The following is a 24,819-nucleotide window of genomic DNA, read 5'->3' as shown; positions in this document are numbered from 1 at the left end:
ACACAGAGCCTGTTTTCTTCCCGGGACATAATCTCATCAATAACCAAATTTTGCCAACTCCATCCGTCTCACTGTCAAAAAGTTAGCGTGGCATAAAGCTTTAACACCAGCCATTCTAAGTGAGTGATTAGGAGGTTTTGCTCATGGAAGCTGAATGGTTCTTGTAGTCAGCGAGGCAGTAGTTTTCGTTTTTCCTTGTTTTTTTTTTTTAACCTATACATTGTGGCTGATGGTCTCTATCTGTATTAGATCACACTGTCACCAAGCTCATTAGGAAGCCAGGGTTTATCCATCAGGACACGCTGCAGTAAGCAATATATAACAGAACAGACAGGGAATTTAGGGAAATACGGAGACCGTTCCTTATGTCACATTGCTCAACATTCTCACTTCTAGGTGATATGTTCTACAGAGTTCTCCATTCATCAACACCTCAGTGCCGCTCCAACGTCACGTGAGTAAGCACCTCTACGCATGTGAATGTCTACCGGGGAAATTCTTAAAAATAGGTGGGTGATGCATTGTTTGATGACAATGTACGAAAAAGTGTTATAAAATACAATGTACCTGGAAGAGTGAAATAACCATATAAAGTTTAAAGGTGAACTGTCAGCATAAAAATGCAGTCAATCATGTTTTAGAGCAGGAAGAGATGAACAGATTGATATATATGTTTGTGGGAAAAGATTTAGTATTATTTATAGCTTATTGATTGAAATTCCAGCTTATTCACAGTTAAGGAGTCCAGTGGGTGGTCTCACTTAAAGGGGAACTCCAGAATAGAAAAATGCATCCCCTTTTCTAAGGATAGTGGGTAGGTCGCGAAGGTCCGACCTATCTCCCCTCTCCCCTGCGTGATCTCCAGCCTGGTGTTCCGGATCTCTTCCTAAATGGGACATGTAGAAGTTATGGCGGACATGCCCCTTCCATTCATTCCTATGGGAGTGCCAAAGCACTGCACTTGGGTATCCTCAGCTCTCCCATAGAGCTGCATTGAGGGGGGCCTGTTGGCCACAGCTCCGTGTGGTGGTCGACATGCTCCATTTAGAAGGAGAGCCAGGCACCATGTGGGACATTGCGGGGTGTCCCAGTGATCAAATCCCCCCCATGATCTGATACTTATCCCTTATCCTAGATAGGGGATAGGCAATCATTTTTTCTATCCCGGAGTACTCCTTTTAAAGGGAACCTGTCATATATAAGATGCAGTCCAATCTGCAGGTATCATGTTATAGAAGGAAAGGAGCTGAGCAGAGTGACGTATAGTTTTGTGGGAAAGGTTCCAGAATAGCTTGTCACTTATGGATGTAAATCTCTGCCCAATCTGGGCTAAGTAGTCAAGAAGGTCGTCCTACTCAGAGAGTGACAACTATCTGTGTGCATAAGGGTGCATGTATAGAGGGCTGAGTAGGACCACCTACTTGACTATTTATCCCAGCATTGGCAATGTAGTCAAGTGGTTGACAGCTCTCTTTACATGCACATAGACTCACAGCTAGCTGTCAATCATCGTCTTGGACCGCCCACATGACTACTTAGGCCAGAAGGAGCAGAGATTTCTATGAATAACTTGAAGAGTTATATTAGAATTTTTATATCAATCCACTCAGCTCCTCCTGCTCTATAACATGCTGCCTGCAGATTGGACTGTACTTTCAGCAATACAGGTTCTGTTTCATGAATGTTAGCCTTGCCTTCATGAGCGTGTATGCAAGTGGTCTCTAAACTGTGCACTTCCAGTTGTTACAAAACTACCACTCCCAGCATGCCGGGAGTGGTAGTTTTGCAACATCCGGATGTCCACAGTTTGGAGAACACTGATGTATACATAGATAGCTGTCAATCACTAACTAGGACCACCCACTGGACTCCTAAGCTTAGAACCAGCATATACTTAAAGGGGTATTCCAGGCCAAAACTTTGTTTTATAGATCAATTGGCTCCGGAAAGTTAAACAGATTTGTAAATTACTTCTATTAAAAAATCTTAATCCTTCCAATAGTTATTAGCTTCTGAAGTTGAGTTGTTGTTTTCTGTCTAACTGCTCTCTGATGACTCACGTAATAAGTTATTAGTTTCTGAAGTTTTCTGTCTAACTGCTCAATGATGATGTCACGTCCCGGGAGCTGTGCATGATGGGAGAATATCCCCATAGGAACTGCACAGCTCCCGGGACGTGAGTCATCAGAGAGCAGTTAGACAGAAAACAACTCAACTTCAGAAGCTAATAACTATTGGAAGGATTAAGATTTTTTATTAGAAGTAATTTACAAATCTGTTTAACTTTCCGGAGCCAGTTGATATATATATATATATATATATATATATATATATATATATATATAAGGTTTTGCCTGGAATACCCCTTAAATTCAATCAGTAAATGATTCTAAATCTATATACTATATACATACATAGACTATACATATACTATATATCAATCTGCACAGCTCCTTCTGGTCTATAACATGATGTTATACAGGTTCCCTTTAATTTAGCTGTTTTAAGGTTTTACTAATTTGAAGGAGTTCTTCAAATGAATATGGTAAATGTACTGTGTCTTTCCACATTAGCCGCTAATATGTTGATCCCATTTGTTGATACTGCTAATGAGTGAATCTGATAACTATGAAACCACAAGTCCAGTGGTACAACCGGGGATCACTGCACACAAACATTGCCTTTGGAGGAAGTGATTTTTTATCCAACAAGCACATGGTAACCCAACACAGCAGTATAAGGTATACAAGCACAGCAGACGGATCGGAGCCATCTAGAGCCTGCCATATCTGGCCAAGAACTAGTGAGATTTGCTGTGGATACCAGACAATGGCATTATTTAATTTCAACTCCTTAATAATCCCCAGATTTTATTACCATTATGATTGTTCATTTTTAAGAAGGAAAATGGGTTCGTGTATTTTTTGTGTAGCTAGCTGATCACATACCTTTTTGTAACATGTCGAGTTATTTGGCTTTGCAGCCACTCTGACACTTCAAGTATTCCGTCAGGGAGGTGGAAACCATGATTTTGGGGGGGGCATATTTGAAGCACAACTGTCACCAATTATAGACAAACCATGGGGGAAAACCATTGTTTGTGCAGGTTTAGGGCACAAATGTTGCCATGATTTTGACGTGCATGGCACTAGTTAAATTGGTAACAGGGCCAAATCTCCTCAGCATGGTGCCAGTTTCGATGCTTCTGTAGGGCTGGTGGGAGTTAGTCTGAGTTAGTGTTTAAAAAGGTTGTCATCTGTACAAAAAGTCTCACTTGATACACTGATGAAGGAATAGTCCAGGATTAGAAAACTTATGGATAGGGGACCCCCCGCAATCTCCTGTACGGGGCCCTGGCTCTCCGGCCAGATAGTGTGTGTCAACTACTGCACAAAGCAGCGGCCGACACGCCCCCTCAATAAAGCGCTATGGCAGAGCTGGAGACATCCAAAGGCAGCATTCCTCTCCCATAGAGTTGCATTGAGGGGGCGTGTCAGCCGCAGCTTTGTCCAGTGGTCAACACGACCCCTTCCTGCCGACTCCCGGGGCCCCGTACGGGAGATCGCGGGGGATTTCAGCGGTCGGACCCCCGGGAACTGAAACTTATGCCCTGTCCTTAGGAGCACTCCTGGAGCACTCCTTTAATACTGCAAAAACTCTTCTAAAACAGTGATTATGGTTTTAAGATGTTCAAAATGAAAAGTCGTATGGAAACTGGCTGCGACAATTTATGAGATAAAGTTAGGCTAACAAGGACAGAGTAAACAGTTTGATGAATTCCCCCATGGTGCACAAGGACTTTACCTTTAAATATAAAGCAGGCTTCTGTATACTCACAGAAAACTTATTTTGCAATTTGTTCTGGAATCAGATGATCAGTCAGAGAGGCGGGACACGTGGTCCACTATGCTCTGGGGCCGTACCACCTCTCTCTGCTCACGCCCTGCAATTGATTGACAGCCGGCACACTTGCAGCCGAACTACACAGGGTTGTGGGCAGGTGAGCTCTGTGTGTCAATCAACAGTGCGACGTAGCCAGAGAGAGGTGGTGCGGCCCCGGAGCATAGTGGACCCCGCACCCTCACCTCTCCAATTGTGGCCCTACTCTATGAGGAATTACAAATTACAAGTAAGTATGCAGCAGCCTGATTTATCTATAAAGGTATGCCTAGAACAGGCTTGCAAAGCACTAGTGCATTGTATGTACAGGTTTACAAGCCTATTCTAGGTGGCAGTTGCCTATTACATGTATTCAGCTCTGACAAGAGTCTACAACGGTATATCATCAGCCCACCAAAGCTATTTAAAGAATATACTAACAAATTTTTACTACCAAAGGTCCTTTTTAGAATACATACTAGAACCTAGATACCTACATACTAGAACATAGACATGATAAGAGAGCCAAGCATCTGCAGAGTGCATCTAATTTTCATGTATTACTACCTTACAGTGTCTGGAGTGACTGTAGGATGAATTGGAGAAGAGAAACATCTAGAAGGACATTTATCAAGCTTCGTAGAAGAATTTTTTTGCATAAAAAAGTTGCATGTACTTGCGCACGTGCGAATTTTCTATACATGCTGCGACTTTTATATTTTTGCTCATCCAGACGCATATTTCGGAAATCTGCTCACGTAGTAATTTTTTTTTTACTTTGCTGTGGTCATGTATTTATTAAATGCGATAGTCGCTATTTATGAAGAAAAAAAGTTGCATTTCCGTTTCAAAGTTGCATATGTTTTCCAAGTGCATACGTCCGCAGAAAAGGAAATAAACAGCCACTTTAATTAACACCCCCTGCTGCTCTACCTATATATATTGCCCTCCTGCTGCGCTACCTATATATTGCCCCCCGCTGTGCTACCTATATATATTGCCCCCCACTGTGCTACCTATATATATTGCCCCCCGCTGCGCTACCTATATATATTGCCCCCGCTGCACCACCTATATATATTGCCCCCACAGCACTTACATATGTCACCCACCCAGCGAGAACATAGTCCCTCGCAGCGCTATCTATAAAGTATACTATCAGCAATGCATCATACATCTGTCCCCTGCAGCGCTTCTATACACATATGTCCCTCACAGCGTATCTATGAAGGATGCTATCAGCAGCGCATCTGCCGGCCAGGAAGCGGGCGGCATTGCGCTTCCTTACCCGGCCAGCAGCATGATGCACTGCTGAAAGTGTACTTTACAGATAGTGCTGCAAGGGACATATGTATGCGCTCGCTGGGGGGGGGGGACATATGTAAGCACTGTGGGGGGGGGCAATATATATATAGCTAGCACACCAGGGGGCAATATATATAGCTAGCGCAGGGGGGGGGCAATATACATAGCTAGCAGAGCGGGGGGCCAGACATATGGTGCTCTGTGTCTGCCCCCCACTACGCTTGCTATGTATATTGCTCCCCCGCTGCTCTACCTATAGATCGCTACCTATAGATCTTGCCCCCCTGCAGCGCTTATATACATACGGTCCTGCAGGGCATCAGGGCAGCTGGGGAACGCAGCGCAATGCTTCCCGTCCGCCAGTGTATTTCAACATTACAATCCTCACTAAGGACTTTAAAAACCCTGCCTGGAAGCCGTGAATGGCTCCTCGGAAACCGGCCATTCAGGGCTCCTGGCGGGGTATTTGAAAATGAAAGTAAAACATGCATGATCTACATCTCAGGGGAGTGGAGCATGCCGTCCGCTCCCCTGGTTAATAACTTCTGATCTCATCGGGTCTCAAAAGCGAGACCCGGTGCAATCGATTCCTCAGCCCCTTTACTATTACCCCCAACTTGAAACAGACTCTGTTCCATGATGGGGATAGTAGTACAAGCACTAATGTAGTCTCCCCAGCCACCCGCAGACTCCTGCAGCTGGGGGAACTATTGTCACACGTAAGCAAAACTAAGTTATAAAAAAACTGTCAAATAAAAAGATTTTTTGAAAAAAATGATAAATCTTCTTCCTAGTAATTACATTTTTTTATTCTTAATGACATCAACTGTTATTTATTTCAACTAATCGTAATATCTATTTGTCTCCCCAACCATTCTAATCCATAGAGAAGCCCTTGAGAATTAATAAACATGTATATTCTGCTACACTAATCTCTGTCAGCTTTGTCAGTCATTTTAGATTCGGATGCCTCGGGGTAACAATACAATAGAGCTTCAGGGGTTCGACATGCTGCAAGAATGTAGACCTAATAAGCACAGTGAAATGGGCCATATGTTAAACCTGGCATATCAATCTAGACACCCTGGAAAAAGTGGATTATTGTAACATTCAGCTTCATGCCACAATGCTCAATGCTACAGTGCCACATCTCCTTCATAGAAACAATGGTTGTTCATCACATCTCGAAATCTGGATTAGTGATATAGTGTGGAAGATAAAATTAAAGATAAAAAAGATGAAAAAAAAGTTGTGTATCTTACACTTAGGGTAGGATAATAACAGTGCATACACAATGTATATATATATATATATATATATCTATTATCTACTGTTCTAAATCAGTGTTTCCCAAACAGGGTGCCTACAGCTGTGGCAAAAGTACAACTCCTAGCATGCCCGGACAGCCAAAGGCTGTCCGGGCATGCTAGGAGTTGTAGTTTGGCAGCAACTGGTGGCACCTTGGTTGGGAAACACTGCTTAAATGTGTTACAAACATTATTGTCCCTACTAATATAATCCATTCTGTGGATCCACTGTCTTAACCCTGCCCTGAGGAGCATAAGTCTAATTGATCAGTGAAGGGAAAACATGGCATCCATCAAATACAATCAAAGCGGCTCAACAAGATAATCCACAAATCCCCTCCCCCGAAAGACCCGATCAGACGTCAATCACATTCCAACCTATCTACCATGTATCTCTCCAAGAACATAGTCAATTATGCCTCCGCCAATGTTGCTTTAGTAAACAATCGTGGAAAAGAAGCCTGAGATAATATAGAAATGCAAATGTATCGAAAATCCCTGTAACTAAACAGCAACACATGTCCAAAGGGGTGCGCGCCATGCCAAATTTCTCAACTTAAAAAAAACAACGCCTACACATGTTTCTTGGAATCAGATTCAATCACAGTATATTCCCTTTTTTTTCCTCTGCCAGAATATCTCAGTTTGTGACAAACACTGTATGAAAAAAAGATTGTGCGCTATAATAGGTGTTTTTGTAAATCTTATACTTGTCCAAGTATTATGATACTTTATATTTTAACTTAGACTCGACGTGTAAGTCGGTAAGCGTATAAATGGAAGATTCCTATAGCATTGACTTTGCAGTGTTAAAGGCGTACTCTGGGGAACTAAACCCATAGCCCATCCTTTCCCTCTCATTAACCTATTTACTTGTCTAATTATCATGCATTAACTAAATAGAGCAGTTTCCCCTCTTTGGTTGTCACTTACATGTATGAAGTGAGGGAATGACATCATCCAGCCATCCACTCTGTCTCTGTCCAAGTCCCTCTCTAAAAGCAGCCCCCACCCTCCGGAGAGATGAGTCATGCTCTCTATAGTGCTGAGAACTTGGAGGTGTGTGCAGCCTTAGCCAATCAGACACTGAACCTCTCTTTGCTGCTCAGAGAAGGGGGGCGGAGACTGGCAGAGCAGCAATAATTGCTGGAAGATGTAGGCAAGGGGAGGGAAGGATGGTAAAGAATATCAAGCAGCCATAGAAGACAACAGGGGCAACAATGGTTTACAGGGAACATATCCAGGAAGATGGCTTTCGAGATATATATATATTTATATATATATATATATATATATATATATATATATATAATTCACTGGAGTACCCCAGTGTTCTATTGGTTTACGTCTTCTTATGCATGCTTCTTATGCCAAAACTGTATCACAAAGTGTAGCCTTTTAGGTCTTTTTTTGCAGCTGGCTCCCCCTGAGCGGGCAGCTATACTTACCATGTCCCATCGCTCTGGCTGTAGTGACGCCCCCTCGGCTTGACTGACAGCCCACGTCACTGCTCTGCTCTATCTGCTTAGGGAGCAGAGCGGTGACATGGGCTGTCAATCAAACCGAGGGGGTGTCAATATGGCTGGAGTGACGGGACCTGGTAAGTATAGCTGCCTGCTCAGGGAACTACTTATGGGGCAACCGGGGAGAATTCATACCCCATCATCCCTAGGGCAAAAACGTCCCCCGGGGATGGTGAGGATAAAGATTTTACCATATACAATGTGTTGCCTGGCTTTATATATGGTAAAATCTAGTGCTTGGTTCCCTTTAAAAAAAAAATAAAAAGTGTACCAATAATGTAGTATATGCAATTATATAGGGACACAGGCCCACATTTATCATTGTAGTGTAAGTGAGGCATTTTTTTTACACCTTTTTTTTTTGTGTGGTGGTAATGTGGTAGGAGCACCAAATTTATTAAATGGTCAAAGAACATTTGATGAATTTTGTTCAGGTCACATTTTCTGAAATTTCTCTCTTCACATACACCAAAAGGCTACACCATGTCTGGGCTGGTGTAGTTGTAGAGACTTTTTAGTGGCTTTGCGCCTTTTTTGCTCCATTTTACAAAAATGCGCAGTTAATAAAACCCTTCCATATCATGTGTATTGCCAAAATCAGTGGATTGCAACTCAAAATCAGCAGAAATGTGTAAACAAAAAGGGGCAAAAAAGGCGCAAAAAACCCTGCTTGCTCCTTTTTTGCCCCTTTTTTAGACACAAAAAAACAGTCTAAAGACAATGATAAATGTGGGCCACAGTTTCTTACATCTGGTTTTTCGATAAGAGATCTTTGTGAATAAATAGAACATGCCCATCAAATTGAATCTGCATTTTTTAAAATATTTTTCTATTGGTTTATGTTTATGTATCAGTATATTGGTGCCAAAATTGTATCACAAAGTGTAGCCTTTTAGGTATTTTTTTGTAACCGGTTCCCTTAAAAAAGGTGTACCAATAATATAGTATATTCAATAATATAGGTATACAGTTTCTGGGGCATACCAAAGTATAACAACACGATAGTACACTATAGGGGTACCCCACCTTGTATGCTTCACAGCGTGAATAAGGAAATGCTTATTTATACTTCCCACAGCGCAGACAATTTTGTAAGCCTTTCATCTATGAAATACGACCATTTTAGTATTCTTTTTTATTCTTATAAATGGACCCGAGATGAGCTTTTATTGCTATAGAACTTAATATTTCAGGCTATTCTTCCCACAAGACGATACTATTAATATTTCTGTACTGCTTTTCTGTTCCAGCTCCTCAAATAAGGCTTACTGTGCTGTTTCACATCAGCGTCCAATATGAGTTTTAAGCCACTATCACCTTTTAGATTTTTTTTTTTTTAGAATAACTAGGGCTGAAAAGGAAAAAAAAAGTAAAGATTCTGTAGAGAAAATTTTTTTTTTATCTGAATACTAAAAGGGGAACATCAATGGCAATGGAGCCACCAAGGAAGTTGTATAAGACTGAAATATTACAGAAAAGGTGCCCATACACTTTATATCAGTGTTTCTCAACCAGTGTGCATCTACAAGTCCCAGCATGCCCGGACCTATGGTTGTCAGTGCATGCTGGGAGCTGTAGTTTCACAACAGCTGGAGAGTCACAGATTGGGGATCACTGGTGTAAGGAATATGACCACATCATTGAATGTTAATATCAAGGTTTATTTATAGTAATACTACAGCAACAGGTAGACATGAGGGTGTAAATTCTGGCTCATAGGCTTCATTCATAGTCACTACATTGCCAGATAAAGTTGTAACAGATCTGTAGGAAACTGTCTCGCTGTTCCTTTTAAAGCTGGGTTCACATATATCCGGCGTCCGGCATGCACTGGAGGGAAACTGACGCTAGAACGGATCCCATTCATTTGAATGGTACAGTTCACAATCATTCAACATCTCAATATTGATGCCGGATGGTTGGACACCCCAGAGGGCACCAGACAGGGGAACGCAGCTTGCTAAAAAATGTGCAAAAACAATGGGCAAAAACAACTTGTCATCAGTTGTGGCATCATTTCCATCTAGATTTAGGCTAAGTTCACCGATGCCGGATGCCGGACAAATGTGAATCCAGCCTTAGAAATATTGTGCACAGTTTGCAATACAAATGTTATTTCCAGTTACACGAGTTTAGTACTGTATGTCTCAATGATGCAACACAACTTTACATATACAGATGGAGTACTACAGGCTTTTATTTGGCCCAAACCATAGAAGCAACACAATTTGTTTTCTAAACAACTACAGCCTTGTTCACATTGTTGTCTGGCTTCGATATATGGAGCTCCATTGGCAAGTCCGTTGGAACAATGGGAGTTTAGTGGAAAAAAAATAGTTCATGAACAATTTTTTCTCCGCTAAACTCTGGTATATTACAAGTCAATGGTATCGGCAGGACCTGGGGGAGTCCGTTGTGTTCCGACCTGTTTTTGGGGCTGTTCGGTGCAAAAAAAAGGGCCAAATGGGCCCTTAACGGGACCTAGCACAACGGCAATGTGAACTTAGCCTAAGTAGGTGATCAATGTATACTTAAAGAAGATATTGTAGAACATTTTGTAGAACAAAATGCCTGGCTACCTGCAAATAAAATAATAATAGAGGACTCACCTGTCACTATTCCCCTGGTGTCCCGCTCTCTCTCTCTATAACTACGCCACCATCTTCTTGCTGGTCCAACTGTGGTCAGTGCACCATGTCGCCGGTTGGCAAATCGCTGGCTGCAGTGATGTCCCATCAAGGTTGGTGATAGACTGAGCGGCAGGGTGGTGTATTTAGCCTAAGCGACCAATACTGTGGCTCATTGCATCACACTTCTGCTCAGTCTAACGCCGGCGAAGCGGGACATCGCTGCAGCTAGTGATTTGCTGACGGGCAGCATGACACGCTGGCCAAGGCCAGACCAGGAATAAGACAGTGGTGGAGGAACGGAGCGAGATACCAGGACACCGGGGGAAATGGTGGCAGGTGTGTCCTCTTTATTGTTTTATTTGCAGACAGCCCAGTCATTTTGAAAAAAAAATATTCTACGCAAGACTTTTTCTCTGAATAACAAATTTATCTATGCTTCATCTGTACCTAACAAACATCTCCAATCAATATTACAGTGATCACAGTTTAATAGGCGTTATCAAAATATTTAGTATTTCTATTTATTATTTGAAAAACAAAGCTCTCAGCTGTAATGGAGAAACAAGCTGCAATAATTGTAGTTTAGATGACACCCTGAGCTTTTAGCTCCAGACATTCTTTGTCAAAAACAATAATGTTATCCTATTTTTGGCGTAACTTTATTTTGTGTATGGTTACACAATAGTATGTAGGTGTGATGTCACTTAACAATGCTCTACTTCAGGCTGGATTCACATCACGTTTGCCCCGTATGCGGTTTTCCCACCGCACCTAAAATCGTGGTCGACTACAATTTTAGGTGCGGTGGAAAACCGCATACGGGGGAAAAATGAGCCGGCCGGAGTCAGCGTTTCACTCCGGTCGGCTCATTGAAATGAATTACATACGGGACCGCATACGGGAGCGCAAGTTTTCAGCTCCCCTGCTGTATGCGTTCCCGTATGGGACAAAACTTGATGTGATCCCAGCCTCAGTGGTCTTCAACTTGCGGACCTCCAGATGTTGCAAAACTACAACTCCCAGCATGCCCGGACAGCCAACGGCAGGTCCGCAGGTTGGAGACCAATGCTCTACTTTATACCTGACAATAACACATGTCTTATGGATCATTTGATATGTAATGAAACAGTATTCATTGGAATAAACACACTTTAGTTTCACAGTGTCTTATCTTGTCCTACAGTTATTTGTGCCGGTGTCCAGAGAGTGTAGCTAACCCCCTTTCACGTCTTATGAGATGTCATAAAGCAGGCAAATGACGGCATCAACGTAAAAGCAAATGACGGCATCAACGCAATTTTTCCCATAGCTTTTACGCTAGCACGCTGAAGGCTACATCTGCTGTGCTTGTTGTAAGGATGGCGGTATCTTTATGATGGCAACTCATTTGCATCCGTGGCACAAAAAATAAAGTTTCGGAAGGGAAGTTTAACAAGATAAAGTAGTCTATTGTTTCATATAATACTTAAACTAAGAATGTAAAATAAATGTTAAAGGGGTACTCCGGTGGAATATATATTTTTTTAAATCAACTGGTGCCAGAAAGTTAAACAGATTTGTAAATTATTTCTATTTAAAAATCTTAAAGGGGTAGTCCAGTGGTGAAAAACTTATCCCCTATCCTAAGGATAGGGGATAAGTTTGAGATCGCGGGGGGTCCGACCGCTGGGGCCCCCTGCGATCTCTCTGTACGGGGCCCCAGCTCCCAGCCCAGATAGCGGGTGTCGACCCACGCACGAAGCGGCGGCCGACACGCCCCCTCAATACATCTCTATGGCAGAGCCGGAGATTGCCGAAGGCAGCGCTTCGGCTCTGCCATAGAGTTGTATTGAGGGGGCGTGTCGGCCGCCGCCTCATGCGGAGGTCGACATGCCCCCTTCCCGCGGGCTGTCGGGGCTCCGTACAGGAGATCGCAGGGGGCCCCAGCGGTCGGACCCCCCGCGATCTGCAACTTATCCCCTATCCTTAGGATAGGGGATAAGTTGCTCACCACTGAGTCACCACTGGACTACTCCTTTAATGCTTCCAGTATGCTGCTGTATGCTCCAGAGGAAGTTGTTTAGTTCTTTTCTGTCTGACCACAGTGCTCTCTGCTGACACCTCTGTCGGTGTCAGGAACTGTCCAGAGCAGGAGCAAATCCCCATAGCAAATCTATCCTGCTCTGGACAGTTCCTGAGACAGACAGGGGTGCAAGCAGGGAGCACTCTGGTCAGGCTGGAAAGATCTACACAACTTTCTCTGGAACGTACAGCAGCTGATAAGTACTGGAAGGATGAACATTTTTAAATAGAAGTAATGTACATGTCTGTTTAACTTTTTGGCACAAGTTGATTTTAAAAATGTTTTTTCCACCGGATCACCCCTTTAAGCTCCACAAATCTGCCCCCATTCTCTCGGTCATAAAGGTACAAGCGACATCATTCACAGTTGATTCGCTAAGGGGCATTTTGCGATGTAAATTTGCCATTTTCAAGTTTTCGATGTAAATCTTGGGAGATCTATTGTCTATTTTATAAGACTGCATGCCTGGCTAAAGTCTATAAAGAGGCAAAATGAAGTTAATTAAATTAGAGAAAGGAAACTTGGAAACAAATACATCCCCACAAGCCGTAGTAGTGATCTGTTACTGATGTTTTTTAGGAAGAACAATTACATGAAATGGAACTATACGAGGCACAAGTCTCTGATTCATGTCCTGCGTATATACGTATTATCACATTGGGGGAGATTTATCATTGCCTTTAGAGCTTTTTTTGTGCTTATGTCAGGCACATAAAATGTCGTACTTGCGCCTAAAAAAATAAAAGAAGACAGGAGCGCTTCCATGTGCGGGACCACCAGCAAATGAATGAATAAAGAAGGGGAATATTAAGCTCACCTTTCACAGTTGTGCAATAACGAGGCACAACGCTCAAAGAACAGATAATGGAGATCGCATGGATTGCTTCAGGGCTGCTGCAGGTTCCCCACACCGCAATGGCGTGTAACGATTCAGGATAGATCACAATAGGATTTAAGGGAAGTAATCCCGCGCTGCCAAACCTCCAGAAAGGTGAGAGTTCTTGTATATAATATATTCATTTATTAAAGACACACAACGCGTTTCAAAGCTGAGATGGCTTTTTCATCAGGCATGCCTGATGAAAAAGCCATCTCGGCTTTGAAACGCGTTGTGTGTGTTTAATAAATGAATATATTGTATACAAGTACATGCGCCTAAGCACTTTTTTGCAACTTTTGTGTGTACATCACTTAAAATTTTGCACAATTTAATTATTAGCGCAATTTTTTTAAGCGCAGTTTTCGGTAGAACATCTTTCAAAGTTGTCTACTGTTTGGTACATTGTACACCAATTTATGCAGTGGAGCTGTATTTATTGTTTGCGCAAATTCAAGTTAGAACTTCTTTTTTTGCGCAAACCTACACCCCCCAATAGGACACGTACAAAAGTGTCAGATGCCAGAGCACAAAGTTTAAACCAATCTCTGCCGCCCACTGGTTTCTATAATTGAGTAAAATTTATCAAGTCCCGTGCACCTTTTTGGTAAATTTTGAGCAACTGTGCAAACAATACACCAAGCAAACAGGGGTAAAATATTTACTACCTTACCTCAACAATGATAAATGTCTCTTATAATGTACAAAACAAGCTTACCTACGCAACTTTCAGTTTTCACTTTGCAGTGGTCACAAATTTATGAAGTGCGAATGTTGCACATAGGCATAAAAAAGTCGCAAAACTGCCCTTGGGGGAGCTCTTTCATAAAGTCTTAGAGGAGGAGACCTAAAAAATGGTGTTCTGAAATGATTTATTGTTTATTTTGTCTATGCGCTCCAAATGTATCAACCCCTCCCCCCTTGATGGTATGATAAATATTGTGCACATATGTAGCAAAACCAAAGCAAAAAAAACTTGTAAATACACTTTCCTAAGACAAGAATGATAAATCTCCCCCATTGACTATATCCTGCTTTATGGCGATAAACATTGTAATGTACCGTAAACAAGGACATTCGTTGCGCAGATGCCTCTGCCAATTGCGTTTACCAGCGAGGGCCACCACCGCAGACCCGATTTATATACATTCTTTCCAAAGTGACTTTAAGATGCAATCATGTTTCGGGCAATTCTATTATGCCAGCTTCCTGTTTATTGGTCTAATAAATATGCCCAGCATTCTTTCTGAAAATTGTTTTGCTGTGTGTTCATATAATCAGCTTTTCCGGGCTCCGTTGGCAGAGCGGCTAATAAATGACATACGCCTGGTACTCTGACTGACAACTATTTTCTTGGGTTATTACATTTTTTTAGGAGGACACTAATTCCATATTTGCTTTGAAGAATGTATTTTTTTTTTAAATTAGGTGGCGTACATGAAAAAGCAAAAAGCACTTATTTTTAAATAAAAATCGACTCCGTGGGAATATTAACATGTGGGAGCACACCCAAAAATATGCTCCAGAGACCTTTTTTTTTTTTTTTTTTTTTTTTTTAAAGCAAACTTTGCCTGGTGCAGGGATGGTACAGCTGAAATACATTGCATTACCCAGTTATTCCAGTTACAGCTAAAGTTGCTGGCCTTCTGTCAACTCACATTTTTTACAAGATAGAAGAAACATCCACAGCAAAGTGAGACTAACCACATGGGGCAGGCTATAGCAGCAGTCACAAATCATGATTTATACTATTCAATTGGGGGGGGGGGGGGGGGGATGTCACGTTAAATGAAGATATGAAGCGGCCTCTTACTTATATATATATATATATATATATATATATATATAATTATATTTATTATATTAATACTGCATCATATATATATATATATATATATATATATATATATATAAATTATTATTATAATATTATTGCATCTTTATATATATATATATATATATATATATATATATATATATATATATAATATTACTTATCATACATGTCCATTTCATCCACTTGTTCATTTGCTACTGTATACATATTTAAGGTTACTTTAATGTCCCGAACATTAAGTGACACGGTTGTAACCAACCAACCTGTGGCTGCCCACGGTAGCCAAAAGTACAAAAGCCAGCACTCCTGGCAATGACAACTCCATGCCTGCTGAGCATACTGGGAGTAGTAGTTTTCCAACAGTTTAAGCAGTAGTCTCCAAACTGTGGACCCACAGACGTTGCAAAACTACAACACCCAGCATGGCCGGACAGCCGTTGGCTGTCCAGCCATGCTGGGAGTTGTAGTTTTGCAACAGCTGGAGGGCCACACTTTGGATACCACTGAGCTAGAGGGTCTCAGAGTAGATAGTAAGACTTAAGCATCCTTTAAAAAATAAGAATTTAAAAGCCAACAGCTGTCTGGGCATGCTGGGAGTTGTAGTTTTGCAACAGCTGGAGGTCCGCAATTTGGAGACCACTTAGCTAGAGGGTCACAGAGTAGATAGCAAGGTTTCCAGCATCCAAAAATATGCATTAAAGTAAACTCTTTCAATTCAATTGCCAATTTTATTGCTAGAGAGTGAATTCTGCTTAGATATTTACAAATAAAGTACAGGTGTAGAAAACTGTAACTCAACAACACGTAAGGGATTGCAGACCACGACGCGACAAACTTGAATACACCGCATGCCATTGAAACTGTTGAGATAAAGTTGACAACATCAAGGTCTGTAATGTGTTAAATGTATTGACGACGTGTGTTACACCTGAACGTGTCAATACGACCCATTTGTGTGCAAAAAGTTTCAGCGCCCCTGCTGTGAAATCCTTCGCTAAGTTACAGGCAATGCAAAGACACATGGCAAGAATGATGAAAGATTTAAGAAGCTTATCGAGAAAGTTTTGAGCAGTTCGATAGCTATACCCTTATGTAGATAAGACCTTTCCATAGGGTAAGGATTAAAATTTAAGAAGCAGTTCCTACAGGAAGGTGAACTCAAGAACAAGGGCATACAGATGTAACGAACTTTAAATTGACATTTAAGGCATTAATTCCATTCATTTCATTGGCACGCGACGCAAGACGAAAGTTTATTGAAACAGTAGCGCATGCTACCTATCATTCTAAATAGGTCAAGTCCCCCATGCTCCCGACCTGGGACGTGCACAGGTTGACTAGAAAGGGGGCTTGAGCCCCTACCCTTTTGATGTTACTCCTAAAAGTGCCCTCGGCAGTCTGGCATTATTATGCGTACATTTATATAAATAATTATAAGAAGTGCCCTTTTTTTTTCAGTTCAGCCCCTGCTCCCCAAAATGTCTGTGCATGTCCCTGCTCCCGAGATCAACACAAAAGTTGGAAACTCTGAAACTTTGCAGATACTTTTCATTATTTCCATCTGTTTTTTTTTGCCATGACCTACATGTTCTCTTGGAAAACCCTACAAAAAAGAATAATAATAGAAAAATAAAAATAAAAAAAATAATAGAACTAGAATTTCATATTTCCCCAAATGAGGTAACTCATTCGCCAATAAACGTAATTAATTGGAGAGCAGGGTTCACCGTGGAAACGAATGGCGGCGTCAAAATTCTATTATTTCAAGGCAAATTATGAAATGGCATTTCATTTCCAACAAAATGAGATTATCAAAAAAAGAAGTAATTAGGATCTACCCCGGGCAGGATTAGACATATCTGTCAAGGACATAGGCATCTACTAAAATCCAATTTTTATTTTAATCTAAAGGTGCAGGTAAGAAAAGACATTAGTCAAGTATTGTTTGGAGAAGTATGGCAATAATTAAGACGCCCCGGCGTCAACAAACTTCAGACGACTTCACCCAACCTCCAGACGACAAGGAAACCCCTGCGCTTCGGAGAAGGGGGGACTACGGTACGTCTTCCGTAATGGACTGACCTCTAGCACATGCACGGTATTCGAACAATGACACATTGACAGGCATTAAAAATATAAATGAAACGACTGACTTCTTACCTTGAGAGTGGATGTGCAGCATGGCTGTTAAGGTAAAGCACAGAGCGTACATCGTCTTTGAATAATCTCCTTATTACTCTCTTTACACAGCCTCTTCTCTTCTACCTTCCGTGTGTGTGTATATGTGATTTCCCTAATACTTTGGAAGCCGACACGTATACTGTTCGAGCTGTAGGAAACCGGCAGCACTGGGAGAAGAAGAAGCACCCTGGGCTGGAAGTGCTGGCTGAAGAGGGGAGGGAAAGAGCAATTACCCAAAAACAAAAGAGGACGAGAAGATATAGCTTGTTGTGGCTCTGGTGGCGGAGGCTGGCGGTTGTTTGTTGGTGTAATTGCTATCAGCTGTATGGAGGAGAAGCTTACATTTCACTGCTTACTGGGAGACGATTGCTTCGCTTGCCTCTCGATTTCTCAGCACCTCCAAGAGCCTTCAGCACCGCGGACAGCGCCTAGCGTCAGCAGTAGGAATAACTTTAACTAGCGAGAGGCTGGAACGGACAGCGACTACGATTACACCAGCAATATCTACAGACTACAGCTGCTGTTGCCTGTGCTTGCTATCAATCATAGATCATTGCAAAATGGAAGCACACATGCTCTTATTATTTAATTCATATATATATTACGACCATGCATGTTACATATGCATTATCATATAGAATGGTGGTCATTAAACTATGGACCTCCAGCATTTGCAAAACTACAACTATCAGCATGCCCGGACAGCCGTTGGCTGTCCGGGCATGCTGATAGTTGTAGTTTTGCAACAGCTAGAGGGTGGCAGATTTGGAAACCACTGATATAGAGACTCAGTCTTTGTACTTTCTAGAGATGATTCCAGTTAATCCAATGGCTGTCCAGGCATGCTGGGAGTTGTAGTCTGCAACAGCTGGAGGGTCGCAGTTTGGAAACCACTGATATAAAGTCTCAATCTTTGTACATTCTAGAGATGATTCCAGTTACTCCAATGGCTGTCCAGGCATGCTGGGAGTTGTAGTCTGCAACAGCTGGAGGGTCGCAGTTTGGGAACCACTGATATAAAGTCTCAACCTTTGTACATTTTAGAGATGATTCCAGTTACTCCAATGGCTGTCTAGGCATGCTGGGAGTTGTAGTCTGCAACAGCTGGGGGTCTGCAGTTTGGAAACCACTAATATAAAGTCTCAATCTTTGTACATTCTAGAGATAATTCCAGTTAATCCAATGGCTGTCCAGGCATGCTGGGAGTTGTAGTCTGCAACAGCTGGGGGTCTGCAGTTTGGAAAGCACTGATATAAAGTCTCAATCTTTGTACATTTTAGAGATGATTCCAGTTACTCCAATGGCTGTCTAGGCACGCAGGGAGTTGTAGTTTTGCAACAGCTGGAGGGTCGCAGTTTAGAAACCACTAATATAAAGTCTCAACCTTTGCACATCTTAGAGATGATTCCAGTTAATCCAACAGCTGTCCAGACATGCTGGGAGTTGTAGTCTGCAAAAGCTGGAGGGTCGCAGTTTGGAAACCACTGATAAAAAGTCTCAACCTTTGTACATTCTAGAGATGATTCCAGTTACTCCAATGGCTGTCTAGGCACGCAGGGAGTTGTAGTTTTGCAACAGCTGGAGGTCCACAGTTTGGAAACCATTGATAGAGAGTGACAGCCTTTGTACATTTTTTAGATGATCCCAGTTAATTCAATGTCTGTCCGGGCATGCTGGAAGTTGTAGTTTTGCAACAGCTGGGGGTACGCAGTTTAGAAACCACTCATATAAAGGCTCAACCTTTGTACATTCTTGAAATTATTCCAGTTACTCCAACGCTGTCTATGCATGCTGGGATTTGTAGTTCTGCAACAACTGGAGGTCCACAGTTATGAAACCACTGATAGAGAGTAACAGCCTGTGTACTTTCTAGAGATGATTACAGTTACTCCTACTGCTGTTTGGGCATGCTGAGAGTTGTAGTACTGCAACAGCTGGAGGTCCACAATTTGGAAACCATTGATAGAGAGTAACAACCTTTGTACATTTTTTAGATGATTCCAGTTACTTAATTGGCTGTCTGGGCATGCTGGGAGTCGTAGTTCTGCAACAGCTGGAGGTCCTCAGTTTGGAAACCATTGATAAAGAGTCTCAACCTATGTACATTTTTTAGATGATTCCAGTTACTTCAACAGCTGTCCGGGCATGCTGAGAGTTGTAGTATTGCAACAGCTGGAGGTCCACAGTTTGGAGACCACTGATACAGAGACTCAACCTTTGTACATTCTTGAGATGATTCCAGTTACACCAACAGTTTTCCGGGCAACAGCTGGAGGTCAGCAGTTTTGAAACCATTAATAGAGTATAACAGCCTTTGTACATTCTTGAAATGTTCCCAGTTACTATTATTTGTAGATCATCATCATCATCACTATTGCCATTTTTTGTTTTCATATTCTATATAGAAATTACGTTTTACAAAACACAGAGTAGTTTTAAAATAAATACACAAATATTTATATTATCCAGTTATACATAATATTTATATTATCCAGTAGTTTTAAGAAATACATATTTATAAATGCCTATTGCTTTAAAATAAACTAAGCCCTGAAGTCTATCTTAGGGTGCATGCACATCCCATTTTAATCATCCAGCAGCTGTATCTGGTGGGAGAATTTCAAAACCGCCTGGTGCCGGATCCGTGCCAGATGTGTGCCGTACCCCATTCATTCACATGGGTCGAACTGGATCAGGTAGTGACTGTGGTCGGCTCTTTTTCCGACTGGATCTGGCTTTTGATTTGGGGTGAAAAACATTGTCTGCTGTGGTTTTCACTCCAGGTAAAAAGCTGTATATGGTCGGATAATTTTCTGACTGGAGTCACTAGCTGACCCAGTACGGCTCATTGTATGGAATGGGTATGGCACAGATACGGCTGCCAGATGCACAAAACATGGTGTTCATGCATCCTAAGGGTATGTTCACATGGTATAATTTACACAATTTCGCAAGGATTGCTGAATGGGATTGCAGTAGAATTGTGGTGGAATTTTTTGTTCTCAGAACACAGAATTCTGCCGAAATTCAAGCCCCAATGACTTCAATGGGATTCCGACGCGGAATTACGCAAGATATAACACTGATATCATGTTTTTTGCTGAATACAGAAAGCGAAATTCCACTGTCTGAATGGGACTGCAGAATCCTATTGAAATCAAAATAAATTACAGCAGAATTTCTAGCACAATTTTTCTGCGGAATTCCGCCACGTGAACATACCCTCAGGGTTAACATTGTTTTCCCTTATTTTTTTCTTCATATTTTAATATTTTCCATATTTCATATGTTTACATAGTGTAAAAGTAAAGATTTTCTTTAAAAAAAAAAATAGACTCTCATTGATTTGTTATTAAAAAAAAAAGGAATGTAACGTATACGTTTACTGTACACAAGGGCAGAGTTGACTATGTTTTTGTATACAACAAAATCAAATGTACTGTAATGAAAGCAAGGACACAAAAACACAGTGTGAACCCACCTCTATCTACTTTTGCTCTGCTAGAGCATGAATCCTATTGCTCCCTGTTATCAGCCATCCCTGGATAGATAGAGACTGGTGGTAGTGTTACTTCTAATATGGATGACTGACAGTACATTCATAAATATGTCTGCCCTTAGATCAGGCAACCTCAATATTATGTTAGTAAAATGGATTCTTCTAGGTCATAGGTCAAGCAGTTGAGAGTGTAATAAAGTCAATTGTCTTTACTTACACTTAAAGTGGTGCTTCCCAATTGGTGGCTTTCCAGCTGCTGCAAAACTACAACTTCCATCATGCTTAATCAGCTTCATTTGCCATAATTCAAAGAAGATCAGGGAATGATGGGAATTGTAGTTGTGCAATAACTGGAGAACCACAGGTAGGGTAACATTGATGTAGAAGATGAGATCCATTTGCCTTATATCATTTGTGTATGTAGAGTGATATTTTAATTATAGTAGTAGTGCTGCGAAAAATAACGTATCCCCTATCGAAAGGATAGGGGAGAAGTAATAGATCGCAGGGGGTCTGACCGCTGAGACCCCCCACGATCTCCGGAACGGGCGCCTGCAGTCTGCCGGAAACAGCCATTCCAATCCCCGCAGGAAGCCGCGGCAGACACACCCCCTCCATGAATCTCTAGGACATACATGGAGGGGACCATGTCGGCCGCTGCTCAGTACGGGGGGTGGCACACCCCCTTCCAGCAGACTGCTGGGGCCCCGTTCAGGAGATTGCGGGGTTCCCAGCGTTCGGAACCCCCTGCAATCTAAACCTTATTCTCTATCCTTTGGATAGGGGATACGTAATTTTTTTTACTACAGAACTCCTTTAAACAATTGGGAACAGCGGAAGAGCCACAGGATAGGGCATTATAGGAGTTGTTGGTTAGCAATAGTGATGAGCGGCATTGCCCATATTCGAATTTGTGATATTTTGCGAATATATAGACGAATATTCGTCCTGTATACGCAAATTTTGCTTATTCATTATATTTGCATATGTGAATATTCGCATATGTGAATATTTGCATATTTGTGTATTCGAGGAAGAAAACAGTGAGGGGGTGGGCAACTTTACAATTGGTTGCTAGGGATGTTGTTGATAACCTCTGACACGTGTATTTGCATCATTTTAATTGGCCCACAAGTGAAAAGAAGGAATATGCAAATATTCACATATGCGCATATGCGGAAAAAAAACGAATATTCGCAATTTTGAGTATATAGCGAATATATTTGCAATATTCGTGGATTTGCGAATTTGCGATATTCGTGATAAAAAATCGAAATGCGAATATTCGCGCACAACACTAGTTTGCAACAACTAGAGAGACACAGGTTGGGGAACACCGACTTAGACGGTCATCAGCATTTGCAATAACTCTTTTGTGTATGGTCACATTTTTATTAAATGATTGGGCATGACATGTAATCGCCATTTGCCATATCCCCTTAATAAATATGATATATATATATATATATATATATATATATATATATATATAGAGTCACATTTTAATTGACAAAGCTCTTGGTATTTCAGAGAAATATAGCCCTGCAGTTTGATGAATCTGGTGCTTACTTCCTATGCCATATTTCCAGACTGATTCATGCCACTTTTTTGTCATAGACATATGAGTCTCAATACGTCATATATCCAGATAAAAGACCCGAGAAGCTTCTCTTATATAAATCACGATGTGCATCTTCTTAGATTGCTAGTGGTCCTTGAAGCCTTGAGAGCTCCAGTTCTACAAGGTAACATATCATGGCTTTTATAATCTAGATAGAATATGAAAGATTTAGAAATGAGGGTTATTACTAAACTGTGGTGCCACTGGTATCTCTCTATTTTTTTTTAGGATTTCCATGGTGAAGACTGAGCTCTGCAGGACGGATGTGAAAGTCTATCTAATGTGTGTTTATGCATATTGATGCCTTTCTGAGCCAAGTTAATTCCTCTCCATTGAAACACTCATCATACTTCTTACAAACCTTTTATGAGATTCAAGGTTTCCTGGTACGCGCGTCCTTCCCTCCCCCTCCGTAACGCTCAGGGGATTTTCGAAGGCTACTCAGTTTAATTAAAATAACTGCATCGTGTTAATTGATATGACAAGGAACATCAACAGAAATATCCAATAAAGACAGACAGAATTTCTGTACACCAGTTGTAAGTCAATGAAATGACAATGAGCACATTAATATAAAAGCTACTTAGTCAATAGAATAGTAATAGGATAGTAAGACTACTAGAGGGGAAAAATAGCTTTGTGTGTCTATTTTCATACGGAACCCAGGGCGTTCTCACTTCTAAGGCTGCTTGAGTGTACAACAACTCAGTGGTTGATATATTTGTTCTGTATTTCAGATTCACAGGATAATGAAGATGGCTTTTGAGCGTACAAAGGACAATAAATGACTACTTTGCACTCAATAAATGCCAAGGCTTCAGGCAGCTGCATCAGCACCAAACTGTGCTCTGAAAAAAAAAAAAAAAAAAGCTTAATTATCATTATATGATAGTAAAAAGCTGGTGGCAGTGTTATTTAACCAAATAATCTCTCCCTCGTCTAGTCTCTGCGAATAAAATAGAAGAACGTCGTCTATATGTTATGATGGCGGATCCTCTGAAGGTACGGGACAGCCGTTTAGGCTCGCTCGATCTGATCGAGATGGTTGTTACAGTGGGGCCATAAATGTGTCAGAAGCATCCATTGAAATAATTGCATTTGTTTTATTAGTTATTTAATTGAAGAATTCATACATTCTATAAAAAACCAAAGTGCTGGCTGCATTACATCACCCCGTGACAGTCCAGGCAATAAAACTGGTAAAAAAGACTCTGGCTGCTGTTTATTCCATTTCATGTGTAAGTAAGCATTCTGAATCTACTGGAAAAAGGAATTTCTTACTGAGACCTGAATTGTGCTGTACATCAATGTACCATTGCTGTTGGAAAAGGAGGTACCCTAGAACCCAATGACTATTTCCTTAATAACAACAAATAAATCCCCTATAAAATAGACCTGTTAGAGCAAGCAGCACTTGTCATACTAAAGTGCTCATAACTGCAACAGCATTGAAGATGTCACCCAGAACAGGTCCTCTATGTCTATTTTTATTTTATTATTCTCTTTTACTGTTACGCCGAGCGCTCCGGGTCCCCGCTCCTCCCCGGAGCGCTCGCTACACTTCCCTCACTGCAGCGCCCCGGTCGGTTCCACGGACCCGGGGCGCTGCGTTACCACCTCCGGCCGGGATGCGATTCGCGATGCGGGTAGCGCCCGCTCGCGATGCGCACCCCGGCTCCCGTACCTGACTCGCTCCCCGTCAGTTCTGTCCCGGCGCGCGCGGCCCCGCTCCCTAGGGCGCGCGCGCGCCGGGTCTTTGCGATTTAAAGGGCCACTGCACCGCTGATTGGTGCAGTGGTTCCAATTAGTGTTTACACCTGTGCACTTCCCTATATCACCTCACTTCCCCTTCACTCCCTCGCCGGATCTTGTTGCCCTAGTGCCAGTGAAAGCGTTCCTTGTGTGTTCCTTGCCTGTGATTCCAGACCTTCTGCCGTTGCCCCTGACTACGATCCTTGCTGCCTGCCCCGACCTTCTGCTACGTCCGACCTTGCTTCTGTCTACTCCCTTGTACCGCGCCTATCTTCAGCAGCCAGAGAGGTTGAGCCGTTGCTAGGGGATACGACCTGGTCACTACCGCCGCAGCAAGACCATCCCG

The 24,819-nt window shown here is 41.9% G+C and overlaps 1 protein-coding gene and 1 long non-coding RNA gene across 3 annotated transcripts in view; one reads left to right on the top strand and one right to left on the bottom strand.

Annotated features, from left to right (window-relative positions):
* The window catches only part of SEZ6 (seizure related 6 homolog), a 707,842-nt gene extending 689,676 nt beyond the window's left edge, over positions 1–18,166 (bottom strand). Inside the window, exon 1 of the mRNA XM_056559052.1 lies at positions 17,581–18,166. Coding sequence (XP_056415027.1) covers positions 17,581–17,632 — 52 coding nt within the window. The 5' untranslated portion in view covers positions 17,633–18,166. The remainder of the gene's footprint in view (positions 1–17,580) is intronic.
* LOC130356907 (uncharacterized) lies at positions 300–23,902 on the top strand. Of its 2 annotated transcripts, XR_008889030.1 has the most exons (4): positions 300–454; positions 19,715–19,876; positions 22,718–22,845; positions 22,950–23,902. It is a non-coding gene; the product is annotated as an uncharacterized LOC130356907 (long non-coding RNA). The 2 variants fall into 2 exon arrangements; XR_008889029.1 differs by lacking the exon at positions 300–454 and having other exon boundaries at positions 18,663–19,876.
* The last annotated feature ends 917 nt before the right edge of the window (positions 23,903–24,819 follow it).

Source organism: Hyla sarda, chromosome 2, assembly GCF_029499605.1.
Source record: "Hyla sarda isolate aHylSar1 chromosome 2, aHylSar1.hap1, whole genome shotgun sequence".
Classification (NCBI taxonomy): domain Eukaryota; kingdom Metazoa; phylum Chordata; class Amphibia; order Anura; family Hylidae; genus Hyla; species Hyla sarda.
Note: the sequence above shows the minus strand (reverse complement) of the source record. Positions and strands in the feature narration are given on the sequence as shown.